Raw genomic sequence first — 18,277 nt, forward strand, 5'->3', positions numbered from 1 at the left:
GAGAGAGAGAGAGAGAGAGAGAGAGAGAGAGAGAGAGAGAGAGAGAGAGAGAGAGAGAGAGAGAGAGAGAGAGAGAGAGAGAGAGAGAGTCACAGTTTGAAGACCTATGGCTCCTCCCAACTCCAAAATTTAGGGTTTTCTCATTACTCTAATAATCTCTCCCAAATGGATAGTCCTGCTTTCCACTGATAGATTATAAGCTTCTTGAGTAAGGACTTTGATATTTATTTTTTAATTTTTTAAATCTATTGCTAGATTCCATGCGAGGAGCTAGTACAATGTCTGGCCCTTAGAAGGTGCTTAATAAATGTTTTATTAATTGATGGATTGACTTGTTCACAAAGGCTCATGACCAGAAGGTTGGCCATAGTGACTCAGGAATTGTCTACTAAGATGTGAAAGGGTGGAGAGAGGATTCAAAGTGGATGAGCTCACAGATCTTTTGAAGCTTAATCATAATGCAATTTTATGTCTCAGGCATTCCCATCTTTCTGCCTCTCAAGCTCACAGGGAAGAAGCATCACTATAGCTGAAGTATGCAGAAACTCAGCTCTGTGGGCCCTCTTGCCACCTGCTGGACACCTTATGTAACATGTGAAATAAACTCAATTCAGTTCAACAAATATTTACTAATGTCTACTATGTGCAGGGCTGTAAAAAAAACCCAAATAAGACTAAACACATGTTCTTCTCAACCCTCATGGAGTTTATTTAATAATCAAGGTACCCCATACAACTGGCTTTGTCAAGCAGGAATCTGCCCCAAAAAGCTGGAAGTGGGAGACAAGTGGATCCAAAGTAACTTCCTTTAAATTATGGTGGGGGAGGGGCAAGTAGGTTTCCTCCACCCTGTTCTGTGGCTCTCATGACAATAACAAGCCTGAATTAAGTTATTAAAACTAAAGTTTCATTCAACTTCATCTCCTCCCTTTACAAAAGACACACAATCAGCTGTAGCCCAACAGTTAAGCAGGCAGGGTTTACCCTTACTCTTCTATAAACTTCCATCTTGACCTATCATCCTGAAAGGTCAGGTAATAAAGTAAAATGCCACCATAGTATTATAAGATTTCTCCCCCAAGGTCCCTTACTACATCTGATTGGCTAGATGCATGTCAGATAATGACCAGGGAAAAGTATATATAATAATGATCTGACAAGAGAGGTAAGCACCTTTGTTTCTTCACTATATACTTCAGAGTAAACTAAAACAATAATTTATCAGAGAATCAATTTCACATATGGTTATTTTCAAGAAGGGAGAAATTTACCAAGCAAATTGAGTCAAGTATGACTTAATATAACAAATGTAGCTGCTACCACTAAAGACAGTTTTGAATTTGGATTCCTAAAGGGGCCCCCTTCAGGAAAGGACACTTTTGCTAGACTAGGATTCTAGGCTAAAAATAACACCCTTTCCCCCAAAATTGCTAAGAATAATTGTGTACATAAAATACATTGCATCCATAGATAAAATACAAGTTCTCTAAGATGTTGAGTAGATGCAATCTGGAGAATTTACAGAAAGATTACAGATGAGAATTGTACAGTATGAAACTGGATGTATGTATAGTGAACTGCACCAGTAGAGGGGGTACCCATGAGATAAGATTACAGATCACTAAAGCTGTAACAACTACTACTTATACAGGGTGTCCCAAAAGTCTTAATTTTAGTACACTAAAACTTTTGAGACACCCTACATGGTGCTTTAAAGTTTTCCAAATAACAATTCTGTGAGGAAGGGAACACAAGTATTATCTCCATGTTACCAATGGAGAAGCTAGGTATGAGGGAGGTTAAGAGAGCTTCCTGCATATAGGAATTACAACTCCACTGTGATAAAGGAACCTAGAATCTGAAATCAGAGGTCCAGGTCCCACTATTGGCTCTACCACTTACTGCCAGTATGACTTTAAGTATGAGATTTAGGCTCTCTCAGCCTCAGTTTCCTCCTCTTCAAAAACAAGAAGCTTGGACTAGATTACAAGATATTACTCTGGGGTTTCCAAAGAGAATGGCAGGGAGAGGATAAGGGAGGCTAACTTGAAGTTTTGAATATTTTCATAAGTATCCTTAATATAATTGGCTTTCTTTGTAATCCTACATACAGCCAGTTCTTACTTAACATAAGTGGCCCCTTTCTCGGACCTCCCCTACCCTCAAGGGGTTTCACGTGGCCCTCTGTGGCTTCAATGCCTGGAATGAGGATCCTAGAACCAGGCTGCACTTGCACCTCGGCTGCCTGCCCTCAAATATGCATAATGTGAATTTTCATGAAGCTAGAGCTGTCTGTATTTTATCGGATGAATTTAACAACATGAATCTGAGCCAGAATCCACAAAGGGTCCATGATGCCATCCCTGATGGTCCAGACTCTAGAGGACCTCTAGGATCTCTCGAAGCTCTAGCATCTAAACGGGAAGTTCTAAGGTTCCATGTAATTCCTGCTGTTTGTATGGTGGGGAGTCATTAAAGAGGGTTAGTCAGGAAAACCCGAGCCCAACTTCTGCCTCAGACATTGACTGGTTCTGTGTCTCTAGGTAAGTGACTTTTCATCTCTCAGCCTCAGTATCCTCATCTATAAAATTGGAACAATAGTAACATCTACCTCAGAGGGTTTCTGTGAGGATCAAGTAATATGTATAAAGTGCTTTGCATACCTTAAAGCTATATATAAGCTGTTATTATTATTACTCTAGATTTGGGAGTCAGGAAGACCCAGGCTGAATCTTGTTTCAGACACTGTGTGACACTAGGCAAACCATCTAACGTATGTCTGCCTTAACTCCCTCTTCTGTTAAGTGTGTATGTGTGTGTGTGTGTGGGGGGTGAATCTGATGGCCTGTAGGGTCTTTGCCAGGTCTAAATTTAGGATTCTTTGTTATAACAGTATTCAAAGGTCCAGATTTGTCTTTCTTAAGTTGGTATAAAATTCAAGGATCTGGGGGTGGCTAGGTGGTGCAGTGAATAGAGCACCAGCCCTGGAGTCAGGAGGACCTGAGTTCAAATCCAGCCTCAGCCACTTAACACAAAACTAGCTGTGTGACCTTGGGCAAGTCATTTAACTGCAATTGCCCTCCAAAAAAAATTTCAAGGATCTGCTGCAATAGTCCTTTATTGATTAATCAAAATTTAGTGGAAAGAATGAATCAACAAGTATTAAGCACCTGCTTTGGGTCAGATACTCTGCTAGATGCTGGGTATATAAAGGCAAAAGTAACAAAAGTAACCCCTGCCCTAATGGAGCTCACAGTTTACTAGGGAAACTACATGTATAGACAAGACAGAAAACAAAGTAATTTGGTGTGGAAGGCATTTTACAATAGGTGGTGGAAAGGGGAAGAAGACCATGGAAGGCTCCATGGAGAAAAGGAGTGGGCAAACCATGGCCCGTGGACCCAATCTAGCCATAATTAGCTCTTGGGTATTCAACAACAGCAGGCAGGCCGGGTGTGTAGACCATAGTTGGACACATGATGGAAAAGGTGATGTTTGAGCTGAACATTATCTGATGTCAAGACCCCCGGTTTTGAGTCCTAGTTCTGCCATTAAATAGTTATATGACTTTGTGTAAATCTTTGGGCTTGAGTCTTCTCTTCTGTCAGTCAAGGGTAATACTGACCCCTCAGAGTCACACGTTTCACTACTACATAACAGTCAGCTATCAAGTTTTCCACCCAGGCCATAGCTGCCATGATTCTCCCTAGCCGAACCCTTTACATACACCCTGAACTCAAGAAACCCTGCCTCTAGTCCCCTGGAAGCTAATCTCCTCATCTCTGGAGTATCTGTCATGGGCATTCAACTCATTTATTCTTAATTGAGTTGAGTGCAATCTAAGTCACTTAACCTACTGTATTTACTAGCTGGTTCTAGACACCAGACCATGTTTTACTTCAGCAGGTTGTCCAGCTGTCCATGTAAGCCATCTTGCCATCTGGTCTGCTATGAGTATGTTTATCCTTCTCCCTACTTTCCACTTCTGCAAGCAAAAACAACTGACTATTCTATACATCAACTCACCAACTGATTCCCTAGACCAACCATCTCTTCTATGTTGTCTTCTCTTTTTTTTTTCTTTTTGGAGGGCAATTGGGGTTAAGTAACTTGCCCAAGGTTACACAGCTAGTATTTTTGTTCGGGTGTTAAGTGTCTCAGGCTGGAACCGAACTCGGGTCCTCCCGACTTCAGGCTTGGTGCTTTACTCACTGCGCCACCTAGCCACCCCTGTCTTCTCTTCTTAATATTTTTATCCCCAGGTCTTAGCACATATCTTAATAAATGCTTGCTGACTAATAAATGTTTTCATTTATTCATTCATTCACTGCAAGAATGCACTTTGTAAACCTTTAAAGTTTCTAGGGACACCTGGATGGTGCAGTGGATAGAGGGCGAGGCCTGAAGCCTTCCTGAGTTCAAATCTGGCCTCGGACACTTACTAGCCGTGTGACCCCAGGCAAGTCACTTAACCCCATCTGCCTTAGCTCCTCATCTATAAAATGAGCTGGAGAAGGAAATGGCAACCCACTCCAGTATGAAAGAAAACCCCAAATGGGGTCACAAAGAGTTGGATATAATTGAAAAAACAACCCCAAAAAATCTTAAAGCTGCTATTGAAATTCACATTCTCATTATTATTAAAGTATACTGTATTCTAAATACAGCCAAAGTACAAACCCTTCTCCCATAAACTAGTTAAAGGACAGGGTCTATCTTTCCTCATGTCCTGCACTCTCTGGTTGTGTGTATACTACAAAATTCTGTTCTGGGCTCATTTCTTTTTTTCTTTCTACACATTTTCAGCTGCCATATTTCATTATCATCTCTATGCAGGAACTCCCAGATTTACAGAGCCAGTCCTAGTCTCTCTCCTGAACCCCAGGCCCACAAGACCTACCACCTCTTGGGTACTTTGAACTAGATGCACTCTATGGCAACCCAAAATGAACAAGTCCAAAGCAAAACTCCTCATCTCCCTCTCCTCCCTAGCCTTTTGAGCTTCTCTATTTCTAATAAGGGCACCACCATCCTTCTCATCACCCAGGTTCACAACTCTGGAGCAATCCTCACACAGATGCACTAAGCCACCAAGCTTTGTTGATTCTCCCTGCCCAACATCTCTCACATCCCACTCACACAGCTCTCCTCACTTTTCACTCAGACAACAACCACCCCGTAAATCAGTCTCCCTGCAATCCAATCTATCCTCCACATAAATATTCCTAAAGCATACATCTGATTGTACCACTTCTCTGCTCAAAAAACTCCAGTGCCTCTCTTTTCCCTTTGGAATAAAATACAAAACTCCTCTGTTTGGCTCTTAAAGTGCTTCATAACAGGGGAAGAAAATAAGTATTTATTAAACTCCCACTATATGCCAGGCACTGTGCTAAATGTTTTCTAAAATATTATCTCACTGAATCTTCACAACAACTAGATGCTACCATTACACCCATTTTCAGGTGAGGAAACTGAGACAGAGGTTGAATTATTTGCCAAGGGTTTTATAGGTAAGTGTCTGAGACTAGATTTGAGCTCAGGTCATCCTGAATCTAGGCATAGCACACTGTGCAATGTGGCACCCCTACTGGCTTCTAATAAGACTGCTTCAGACTAAGCCATTATTGTCCTTCATATACAATATCCCATTCCTATCTGGATACCTTTGCACAGGCTCCATTCTCACCTCACCCCTGGATCTCAGAATCCAGCCCCACTTTCTCGATGAGGCCCTTCTTGAAACCCTCAGGAAGCTTCAGGGCTTCCCCCTGAACCAATTACCTTGTATTTACTTTGTATATATTTTCTACTTACATGCCATTACCCACCAAAAGAAGCTAAGTTCGTTGAAGGCAGGGACAGTTTGCTTTGGAATCTATATTCCCAGAACCTAGCACAGTACCTGGTACATGGCAGGTGCTTAAGAAATGCTGATTTATTGACTGTATAGGCATATAACTATTTAGGGGAGAAAACTATTACATTTTTAGAAAATGCTTATTTGTTGTCCCTCCCCTCACTCCCTGCTCCCCCTGCCCCACCCCCCAAAAAAGCAAACTGGCTGCTCTAAGGCACCTTAGGAAGGGAAACAGGAAAATAACCTACATAGCCTTGGGGCAGAATCTGGCTATTGTCAGGGCCAGACTTCTCAGTATTTGGAGGAGGAACGCAGTCTTCTCCCCACCAACCAGAATGAAGCACTTATTTGCTATCACTGCTGCCTCCTTCAAGGACTGCCAAAACCAAAAATAGGGTCAGAGGTGGGTCAAAGGACTTCAGAAACCAAGGAGAGAGAAATCTGCCTTATTCTTTAAACTTCTCTAGCTCATTTTACAGATGAGGAACTAAGGCATTAGGGTTAAGTGACTTGCCCAAGGTGACATAGCTAGTAAGTGTTAAGTGTATGAGGTCGGATCTGAACTCAGGTCTTCCTGACTCCAGGGCCAGTGCTCTATTCACAGTGCCACCTAGCTGCTCCAGACCTGCCTTATTCTTTAAGTGTCTCCAGTTCATTTTACAAATGAGAAACTAAGGAAGATGGGGTTAATAAAGTAAGTGACTGAAAGAATATGAGCTGTTTTTTTTTTTTTTAACAGACTTACTAGCTGTAAGCTTGTAAGTTCTTTAACAGACCACAAGGAGGTAGAAATGACTGCAGGGCAGGACAACCCTTGGCCCATCTGGCCAGCTTCACCTACCCAGAGATGGCCAGAGAAACAATATGGCAGAACCAGAGAGATAATACCCCTCGTTCTAAGGGTAGGGAACTCTAGGGAAGTAAAGGGATTTAAAAGTACCAAAGGACACTCCAAAGGGCACAAAGTCAAGCAGGACCACTTGGAAAGGAATATGTTGTTGAATCTATTACAAATACTTTTTGTTTTAAAGTGAGCTCTACATAAGTCCTCTTTAAAGGACATAAAAATCCTCTTTTTTCTCATCTACTGGAAATGTTTATTTTGGGTATGTTTGTGAACTAGGATTTTAGCAAATTAAATTTAAAAAGAAGAGGGATGACTTGCACCAGGTCCCAGAGAGAACCACAGTGTAGTGGTCTGAAGCCAGATCACCCTCAGGTACTTTCTGGGTTCCTCCCAGACCCGGCCCTCTCTCCACAACTCCCTATCAAAGGGAATACTCATGACTTCCCCCTCCCGAATTTGTCTGACCACCTTGGGAGGGAGGGCAGCCTTAGAAATCAGCTGTGCCTACAAATCAATTACTGAAGACAACACTGGGAGGTGAGGCAGAGGAGCTAGGTAAGGAGAAGGAAGCAGCTCTGAATTTTATGAGATCGAGATTAATAGCACCAGCTATGTATAGCTCTGGTGCAGAGAGGAGAGGCATTGTTCTCAGACAATGTAAAACAATTCTGGAAGCAAAACAAGAACATTAGTCTCCAAAGTTGAAGTTTTTTAGTGGCATTGGGAATTAAATAGGAAAGTTACAGGGACCAATTGAGCACAATATTTTAACAGGCTGGCAAGAGTTTAAACAACTCCATGGAATTCAAATACCACGTGGAAGTGAGCTCACTGCCAGGGAGCAGAGACAGAGCTGAGAAGGAAAGGAGTCTGGAGGCAAGCGCCCCAGAGAAACAGTGGGAAACCCAGGCCTGGAGGCTGATTCTGCTATCGGTTGTGCAACTAACTGTGAGCAAGTATCTGTTCTCTGAGATTCAGGAACCTCATCTGTTAGATGGGAAAGAATACTTGTGTCAGACTTTGGAGAACTGTTCAAAGAAAATACTCTGTACTCTTTAAAGCACTAGAGAACCTAGAGTCACTGGGCATTGTCCAGGAGTTAGGGAATCAGACAGAAATAAAACCACCCCTGCCCTGATGGGGCTTATGTTCTACGGGGTGAGAGAGACCAGACCAACAAAATCAGACATATAAGTAAATATTAAATAGAGTATTCAAGACATGCTTCAACAAGGCTTTTTGAATGAATTACAGTGACTTGCCCAGGTTATATAACTAGATAACAGCAAAGCCAATACTGCAGCCAGGTTTTGATTCCACATCCAGGATTCCTCCTGCTCTATGTGGCTGAGGTCTCTCTATGTAAGGATCTGTGGTTTCTTCAGGGTGGTTATTCTTTCCAGTGATGTAACTCATCACCCCTCTGCAACTCAGCAGACTGTCTAAGAGTTGCTATTGTCAAAAATTCACTGCTCTGTTATCAATTTGTGACAAGCCTCTCTGAACATGTTTGCTTGGTCCCTGGACAACATAGAGTCCATCATTGGACCCATATTCAAAGTCTTTCCAACTTCAGAGGACCAGGAACCACTTGAGCTCCACTGTCATAGCCTTTGAAAACCAACGGTCCCTGAGCCTCACCATAACGATATATCAGACTAAGCCTTTAGCATTTAGTATAGTATTCCTTTCTTTATACCCCAAGGAATTCTGGAGGAGCTATGGGGACTAAAGGAGATAGAGGGTTTTTAGGTGTAAAGATGACTATTTTAGAGTTCTGCCCTAACAGAAGACAAATCCCCCTCCTAAGCCTAAGGTACTTCTAAAGGAATTTGACTCCAACTGTGAGTTTCTGAAGGAAAAAGCCATTAATACTGGGCATGCTCCCCAAGTTAGGCAACAGAAATGTTGATAAATGCAGTTCTCTGCTCCATCCCAATGCTCTGCCCTTTTATCAAGCTCCAAGAACAACTTCAAGCTTTATCTAACTTCACCAGGCCATCTCTTCTGAGGTTCCTGCTGTTACTACCTCTTAAGTAAGGGCGAGGGGAGAAGTGTTTTTCCTCTTCCCTTTCAACAGGGTAAGATCAATTACTAAGCCACTCAGCCCCTTTCACCACAGAGCATTTTACCTTTTTCTATAAATATACACCTACAGCTCACCTCCTCAAGAGAACAAGGGCAGTAGGGCTTTACGGAAAAGGGAGGAGGGCCAGGGAAAAGACAGTCTTTAAAATAATGAAAAATCTAGAATGGGATTACAGGAAATTAAAAAGAAATGTGGAGGGGGACAGGGAGAGAGGTATAGAGTACAAAGAGAGAAAACAGTAACAAAAAGTTTTAAAAAGCATCACTGAAAAACTTCCCCAGAAACTGGACTGGGGCCCCACTGCCCACAGCACTGCTAAGAGAGGGGAGCCAAACTTCCTTTGTCATGCCAGGGAACTTTGAGCAAAGGACCTAGTAAAGAGAACCATAAGCTCCACAAAGCTGGCAGGGGAGGGGCCTCTCCATATCTCAGGGCTGGCTATGGTACAAAGCAGAAGCAAGGGGCTTAGGAGGAGAGGATACAACTATTAAGGGCTAGAGATGTACTGAGTTCAATTTCACTGACCAGTGGAACTGTAGGCAGGAATATTGGAAACCTAAGTTTAATTTGCTAAATCAAGCTGATTCTTTAACATGGAGGCCAGAAGCCAACTCTGTCTACTGAGGTGGGGGTTGAGCTCAATTTATTAGCATGCAGAGGACATACTGAATTGTTTCTAAAGTTTCTTAGAGATAGGTCTTTAATTTTGGACAGGCCGGCCAAGTGTTCTGGAGTAACAACTCAATAAGGAGGGGATCATTAAGTGGGAAAGGTCAAAAAAGGCAACAAGCACACAAAGGAGAAAAAGAGAAAATACTGCCATTTCCTCTGACTGTGAGAAGCAGTGGCTAAACACTAGGTAATCTTTAGAATAAAGAACTGCTAAGAAAACAGGTCAAAACAAGCAAAATACAAACACTCCTAACTCTAAGTTTGGGGTCAAGGACAAACAATCCCTTGCGTGGACATAGCTCCATATGCTATACAGGCCCAGCACAAATTTCTAGGCTGACATGTTTATTCTCTAACAGATGATTAGTTTACAATTAATCGCTGTGCCTGAGAGTGTTGAAATATCAGTTAAGGGTGACATCATTTGTCTTGTTGCTCTTAAGGATTTTTTATGAAGCCCACTTTGCGGGGTGGGGAGATCTTACTCAATTCAATTCAATATGCCTTTCTGTCCTTGAGCATTAAACAATTCCACACCATTTACTAGTTTTCCCATAAAAATAGGCAAACAGGCAATGGTATCAAGCAACACTTCCCTTCTAGTCAGTTCAACAAGTACTTTAAATTCAGATTAAACTCTGGCTCCTTTTCTCTTCATCTGACTCTGTCCCTCCCTTGTCCTGTGTACTACCACCACCCTAATTCAGTGCCTAACCCACTCAGCCAAACAGCTTAAGTGGTCTCCCAGCCCTCATCCCATCCTACACACTACTTTCATATTGATCCTTCTAATGCATAAATATAATTCTATCAGTCTATAGCTCCTGGACCCTCAACAGTTCCCTACTGCCTCCCAAATCACGTCTCTATAACCTAGGTCCAACCTATATTTCTAGCTTTAGCTTCTACTACTGCCCTTCACCCATTTTATACTGAAGCAAAACTGCATTCCACACCTTCTCCTGACCATGTCCTGCTCAAGCTGTTACCCAACGCTTGGAATTCACTTTTCCCCAATTTGTCCTTTTGTCAAGGGCCACATCAAATACCTCTTCTTCCAGGAAAACTTTCTAGATCCTGCAAGACATTCTTCATTTGATCTCAAAGAATTTTCTAGTCCCCTTATGCACTGACAATGGGTATCACACATCGTATCTCTACTACTACACTGAAACCTTCTGGAGTGCATAAACGAAGTTTTCTTGAATTTTATTTCTTCTCAGTGCTAAGTACAAAAATTAACAAATTTTTGCTTTTGAATATCCATCAACTGCCATGTATTCAAGAGAATATAAACAATTTCCATGTTCAGGAAAATTGCTCCCACAAATTGTGCACACGCATCACTGATGCTACATGGACTCTGAAACTGGCCATTATCTTAGAGGCTTCAATTATATCCTTCTCTCTGCCAGCAATGTTTTGGTCGATAACCCAGCACAGAGCTATTTCTAGCATAAGCTCATGCAACTATTTATGAAATAGTTCTAGCTTGCCAAAGGAAAACTAGAAACTTTTGCCAAAGAACCTGAAAAGGTACTGAATTAACCACTTGGTGACTAGGCATGCTGGGGATGAGGGAGGTCAGTTTATAAAAGCACAGCTAAACCATGGGAGGAAAAATACCATCTGCCACAGGCCAAACTTCCCTAGAATATCCCTTTGGGAAATCCTAGGGAATCTATAGTAAGTGCAGAGAGCACCACCTACCGTACCACTCTGGACATGCAACAGAAAAAGGATTAGGTCAAAACACCTGCAAGACCAATTCTGCTCTCCTCAGAGTTACTAAGCCCAGGAGCACATAAGTCCTTGATTTAGTTTAGTTGTATGGGATCCTGATTCCTTGTTCAATACTAGATTTTAAGGCCTAAAAAGCAAAATATCCTTTCTCTAGAATAAGTAGCTTTTCTCCACAATCTGGTGCTAGTTTAGAAATCCAAACCTGGATCTCCCACTATTCTCCTCTCAGCACATATGCTCTAATTCCAGTCATACTAAATTATCTGCTGCCTCCGCAGCTTTATATCATAGGATTCAGAATGAGAACGGACATCAGTGATCACCTAGTCAGATCCCTCAGAGAAGTTAAATGACTTACCCAGTCAGCCAGGAGGCAAAGTCAGGCCCTTTAATTCTCTGGTGCTCTTCCCCCTATACAGCAGAGACTAGGCTGTTCTCTACACCTCAATACCCTCTCCCCCTCTGCCAATGGTTGCTATTGACATCCTTAAAGTCCCCTTTAAAATAAATATACCTCCTCCTCCAAGCTTTCCCATTTGACTTCACAGCATAATAAGAGGCAAGGTGACATAATGTAGTATTAGACTTGAAGTCACAAAGATTAGGGTTTCTATTCCATCTTAGACCCTTACTTGCTGGGTGACTCTGGATAAGTCACTTGAGTCTGCATTTCCTCATCTATAAAATGGCAATAATAGTCCTTGTAGTACCTACCTCACAGGGTTATTATGAGGCTCAAAATTAGTTAACATAGGCAAAATCTTCTGCAAATTTTAGTGCTACATAAATGTCAGCAATTACTATTATTATAACTTTCAATTTCTCTTCAGCATTTAACATTCCAATGCATATATTTATGCATTGTACATGGCTTACATTTTTTACTTGTTGAGGGGAAAGGCTCTGTCTTATATATACTCGAATCCACCCTAACACAAAGCACAGTGGAAATGTTTATCTAATGTATGATCCGATCTTACATTCCCTAGTGGGAGAGCCCTATCAAGAAGAAAACTAGAGGCACACGAGACTTCCAAAGGGCGTCTTCTAAACTCTCCATTTTTCAGGGGCTGCCTAAATTGGCCCAGAGCTGAGAATCATCTGAGTTGGGTAAGGGTGAGTGTGTATGTGTATATGTATGTGTACGTGTGTGTGATTTCCTTAACAAATATTTACTCGAGTAGTATCTTAAAGAATTGTTGGAGTGCCCTGTAACAAAAAACATCCTTAATGCCTATGAATTCTCTTGCTTAACAGGTGCCAAATTAAAAAATAATTTTTCCTTGATCTTCAGTGAAAGAGTGTGAAATATCATGTGTAAAAGAACCCATTCCTCCCAAACAAACAAACTCCTAATCACTCCCTAAGAATTAAGTGACTACTTCTCATCTGTCTTCTCAATAGTGTGCAAACATCTGGGATAAAGTTAAGCTACACAGGAGGATAATGGAATGCCTTTTTTTGTTTTTCAGGAGGCTGAGGAATCACTGAGAAAGATGCTTTCCTGAATCTGTTTTCGCCCCCAAACCAGGAATTGTTTGCTAAAGTTGAAATAATGGGTGTCTGGGGGGAGGGGGGAGGGGAAGTAACCATTCCATCTTGAGAGGGTCTTCTGACAGAGAAGAAGAGAAACGCTGAGTTTAGTTGGAAAGAATTTGGGGAGAATGGTGTTCAAAGAGTCTAGAGAAAGTCTAAGTGGATCCTTCTTCTTTCAAATGTCTACATGGGAAAGAGGACAAAAGGAATAGGAAGTTCTTAAGAATGATATTCTGAAGACACAAATGACTCCAGTGAAGAACAAAAGGAAAAGCTACCTAAAGAGACTGATGGAGACACATTGAGAACTTGTCAATCAACTTAGATTTTCAAAAGATGGGCACAGACGATGATATTAAAGACAGGAAAGGAACGCTAAGGACTAAAAGACTAGTACAGACCTATAAGATTAGGGTCAGAAGCATGAAAGTTCAGAATGATCTGAGGTTGATAATGAACGTTAAGGAAAAAAAAAAGAGGTCTGGTATGGTTCACTACCCTGATAGGCCACATTCAATACTTATTACATTAAGTCACAGAATTCAAATAAAGAGTTTACAATGAGTAAAAAATTCAAAGTGAAGGCTGAACAATATAATCAAAGTAGGTGTCTAAGTTGAAAGAAAGTCACTACTTCTTCAAGGAACCAGCAATTCTGCTCGTGTTTCCCCAACTGGGGCTTTGAGATAAGAAAAGCAGACCTGGCACAGAGTCACAGAGTGCACAGGGACCCCAGAGGGTAGCTAAATCAACTCATACTAGAAAAGTATTTCCCTCTGAAATGGCCCCAACAAGCAGTCAACCACTCTTGCTTTAAAACTTTGTTATGGGGAGGACACCACATCAGCTAGATAGTGTAGTGGGGCTAGAGTAAGAAAGGCCTGAATTCAAATTTTGTTGCAGACACTTACTAGTTGTGTGACCTTGGACAAGTCACTTAAATTCCATCAACTTCAGTTGATTCTCAACTGTCAAATGACAATAACACCTATAACAATAGCACTAATCTCACAGGTTGTTGTGAAGAGAGAAGGAAATAATGTTTGTAAAGCACTTAGCACAATGTCTGACACATAAGACCTTCATAAATGCTCGTCTTTTCTCTCTTCCCCCTTCCTAAAGGTGCCCATTTGACTTCTGCAGAATTCTAAATCATAGGATCATGGAGAGTTTTGATGGCTAAAAGAAGTTTTTCTTTATCTCTCTTCTTTTCTACAACTTCTACCCTCTGATTCTGGTTCTGTCCTCTAGAGCAAGGGTGTCAAATTCAAATAGAAAACCACATATTCCCATCATCTAGGTTCTACCATATTTTCATTTTTTATTTCCCAATTACATTTTAATCTGGTTCCTAGCAGGCTGCATGTCTAACTCTTTTGCTCTGGAGTTAAGTGGAACAAGGCTAAATCATCTTATACAACACAGGCCTTCAAACACCTGAAGATGGCAAGCCCCTCTTTTTCATATTAACCACTCAAGGTAATTCAATTGGTCTTTACAGGACATGGCTTTCATTCTCCTCGACACAGTCACCCTTTTGGACACCTTTCAGTTTGTCAATGTCCTTTCTAGACTATGGTATAACTAAAACTCTGATATTTTAGAGAAGGAAACTAATGTCCAGAGAGGGGAAGGGATATGTCCAAGGTCATTCGGTGAATGTGTGGCAGGGCCTTTGCTGCTCCTTCCCAATTCCTTCCTCCCTTAATTTTGCCTTATACTTTCCCCCTAAGAGGCCAATGAAACCCCCACAGTTAAGTCTAGTTGCCAGATGATGCAAGTGATACTTAAAGTCAGAAAATTTCCTCCAGTCTCAAAGAAGGTGACCTAGAGAATGCCTGCTAGTGGAATGCAATTTTTCTAGAAAGATTTCTAGATGACCCTAAATTAATTCTCTGCATAGATTCAACTCTGGAGACCTTTAGGAATATCTGAAGTAACCAAAGAAAGTATAGGCTATTTCTCGGATTTGGTAAAGGGGCACCTATCATTAAAGCTTAAATTATAGCTAGTATTTATGATAAGTAGAGGACAAAGAACTAAAAACAGTTGGGTGTGCTGAGCTTAATGCAGGCTGAAATAGAAAGTCCTGTCAAAGCAAGAAGGTGGCAGAAACTGAATGAACTGGACTGGTAGCTCTTGGCACCACTTCAGGTAGAAGCCCTGGAAAAGTGGAGGCATTTTTAAAGAACCATTCAAGTTCCCTGCCTGTTTGTTCTTCTCAAATATCAAGGACAGCTACCCTGTTTTTTTAATGTCTCAGCATCAGTAACAAACACTACTTATTTCAAGGATCTCTGGCTTTGTTGGTGAGTACTCATACTATGTCTCAGGAAGCAGTCTTCCCAAGTTACTATAGCTAAAAGCCTACCTAGCAGCCAAGATTCTGGTGATGTGCCCTTCCAATATGACCTAGCCTTTGTCTTAGACTGCAGATTTACAAGGCTCACACTCAAAGCCAGAATTTGCACTCCCCTTTGCCTAGCCTATGAGACTCCTGGGTCATTTCCATATCACAAGGAAGCCCTAGGAGAGAACTTTTGAATAAAGTTGCCAAGTGGAAAAGTTTGGTTTCTCCACTCCCAGAGTTGCTACACTCAAAGTATAGTCAAAGGCTAATGTGATAAGAATAATCCCAGAGGAGTCCCCCAAACAACCATTACCTCAGGCCTCCTTACCTTTTAGCAGGTCAGAGAGTGGAGGACCACAATCCCCTGGAATCGTGTAGTCTCCTTTCCCGATGTTTTCAAATAATTTATAGATGTTGTCCCCTTCAAAGGGGTAAAGACCTGTTGTTATGTTGTATCTTGAGTTGGAAGGAAAGAAAGACAGGGAGAAAAACATGAGTTTGCTGGTGAAATCTCCAAGTACAATCCTTTCATTTCCCTAGGATTTTCCAAGGGGGTCCTTGGACCCCCTCTGGTAATTCTGTGAAGACTATGAGCACTTTCTTGAAATAATGTTTTTAAATGCATAACATAAAACACATAAATAAATTAGCTAAAAAAAAAAGAAATTAGGAAAATCAAAACACAAAGGGCTACAAAAGAAACTAAATAGGAAGAAATACAGTTATTCGACAAATTCACAGACCTAAGGTTAAGAGCTCTTGTCCCCACACTCGCCTCTCTGGCACTTTCTCCAACTTAGCCTCAACCTTACTGCTTCAATATTGTTTACATGAGCGTCTAGGTGCTACAGTTAGGAAGACCAAAGTGAAAATTTGGCCTCAGATACTTACTAGCTGTGTGATCCTCGGCAAGTCAATTAATTTTCCTCAGCCATAGTTTCCTAATCTGTAAAATGGGGCTAATAATCACAACTACCTCCTAAGGATAAAGTATTTGTAGAGATAGTGTAAAGCACTCTGCAAACCTTAAAGTGCTCTGTCAACGCTAGCTAGTGCTATTATTTTTATCATCATCATCATCAGTGTCCGTTTTACTGTAATTCAGGCCCTCATTACTTCTGACATATGAGTCATGGTCCCATTTATGTGGCTAAACCCATTCTTGTTCCTGCCCATCCCGTGCTGCTGTTGGCCACAGCCTCCTACAGTACACATACTCACCTACTTTGTTACAAGGCTTCTTTAATTGTTCTCCCCCTCAGTTCTTCTTCTTCCAAACCAATCCACCTTATACTGCCCTGACTCATTAATCCTGCTAATGCAACCTTACATAGCTTTTTAAGGGAATAATTCTACAGCACAGACCTTCAAAGACTTCCCAAAACCTATCAAATAAAGTGGAGAGACACTTTAGCCCAGCATTCAAGGTCTCCAATAAATAACCATAAACCTAGCTTTCTACTCTTATCTTACTTCTTCCCTCATTATGTGAAAACTAAGCAGCTGCCATCAAAGTAACTATGTCTCATATTTTCCCAATTCAAATGTCTTTAAAACATATTCACATTCATCACCTTTTCTCCACTCACATGGTTACCACCTCAGTTCAAGCCCTTATTTCCTGTTACACCTATACTATTATAATAGGCTGCTAGGAGTCTCTCCCCTCTCCAATCCATTCACCACAGAGATTCCAAAATAGTCTTTATATTAAAAAGCACAGGTGTGATGATGTCATTCTCATGCTCAAGAACCTGCAACAGCGGGGTGGCTAGGTGGCACAGTGAATAGAGCACCAGCCCTGGAGTCAGGAGGACCTGAGCTCAAATCCAGCCTCAGACACTTAACACAAAAACTAGTCATGTAACCTTGGGCAAGTCACTTAATCCCAACTGCCCTCCAAAAAAAAGCAAAAAAAAAAAAAAGAAGAACCTTCAACATGTCCCTATGACCTCTAAAATAAAAAACAAACTCCTCTGCTTGGCATTTACAGCCCTTTACAATACAGGTCAAGCCTACCTTTCAAGATTCATTTGAACTCTTCTACTTCACTCATTCTATGTTTCAGTTAAATGTGTCCACTGACCATCCCATGAAATCTACAATCCATCTTCCTAGCTCTGTAACTTTGCATGTGGGGTCTAAGGAAGCATTTCGCCCTCACCTCCATCTTAAAATCCCCTATCTTCCTTCAAGGCTGAGTTGATATATCATCTCCTATGGGCAACCTAGTTATTAGTACTCTCCTAGCTTAGATGATCATGTATCCCATTATCTGTTTATACATTGCTCTTCCAAGTTGAATTTGAGCTCAAGGGTATTTGTGTTTCTGTATTCCAGGCATTCAGACTCTTGAATAGTGCCTTATACACCGTAGGTGCTTAATAAATGCTTGCTGGACTGGACGTTTGTTTCTCATGTCTTGAATACTACCCCTAATTACCTGCTCAAATCTAACCATTCATCAAAATTCTGTTCAAGCATCATTCTTCTATGAAGCATTCCCTGATTTACCCTAGGTAGAATTAAATTTCTCCCCAATCTTATCTCACAGCACTTGCATTCCCCCTATGCACTTAAAAATAAATTATACATACACACAGATATTATATGTATAATGTATATGTATAATGTGTTATGTGTACGTGCGTGTGTGTGTATGTGTTAGAGTATAACCTCTATGAGGGCAAGGAGCATGTCTTATTCCTATACTGATTTCCCACTGTGCAAAGCACAGTGTTTTGAAAACAAGTAAATACTAATGACTGTTGAAGGAATACCCTGATATTTTTAAACCCTAGGGAATATGGAAACAGTGCAAGGTGAGTTGACGATAATATGGTTGCTACTCCCTAAATTTAATCTGTTTTTTCAACAGAACTTTGTTTCTATCACAGTACTCTCTTGGGAGACAGTTTCTAGAAAAGTCAGAGACAGTCAAGTGGCTCAGTGAATAAAGCACTAGACCTGGAATCAGGAACACCTGAGGTCAAATCTGGCAAGTCACTTAACCTCTGTTTGCCTTAATCCACTGGAGAAGGAAATGGTGCACTATTCCTGTATCTTTGACAAGAACACTCCACGGACAGTGTCCATGGAGTCATGAAGAGTTAAACATGACTGAACAACAATAAATGTCACAAGGTTCTCTCATCAAACACACAACTTCAAGAAGTCACA

General features: G+C 41.2%; 1 protein-coding gene across 3 annotated transcripts in view; it reads right to left on the reverse strand.

Moving 5' to 3' along the window:
* STK11 (serine/threonine kinase 11) overlaps positions 1-18,277 on the reverse strand; it is a 179,057-nt gene that overhangs the window by 61,750 nt on the left and 99,030 nt on the right. For all 3 annotated transcript variants that reach the window (XM_069102023.1, XM_069102024.1, XM_069102025.1), the window contains exon 6: positions 15,426-15,553. In XM_069102023.1, coding sequence (XP_068958124.1) covers positions 15,426-15,553 — 128 coding nt within the window. The remainder of the gene's footprint in view (positions 1-15,425; positions 15,554-18,277) is intronic.

This window comes from Petaurus breviceps, unplaced genomic scaffold, assembly GCF_028583685.1.
Source record: "Petaurus breviceps papuanus isolate PSGF00001 unplaced genomic scaffold, PetGlider_PUasm1.0 523, whole genome shotgun sequence".
Classification (NCBI taxonomy): Eukaryota; Metazoa; Chordata; class Mammalia; order Diprotodontia; family Petauridae; genus Petaurus; species Petaurus breviceps.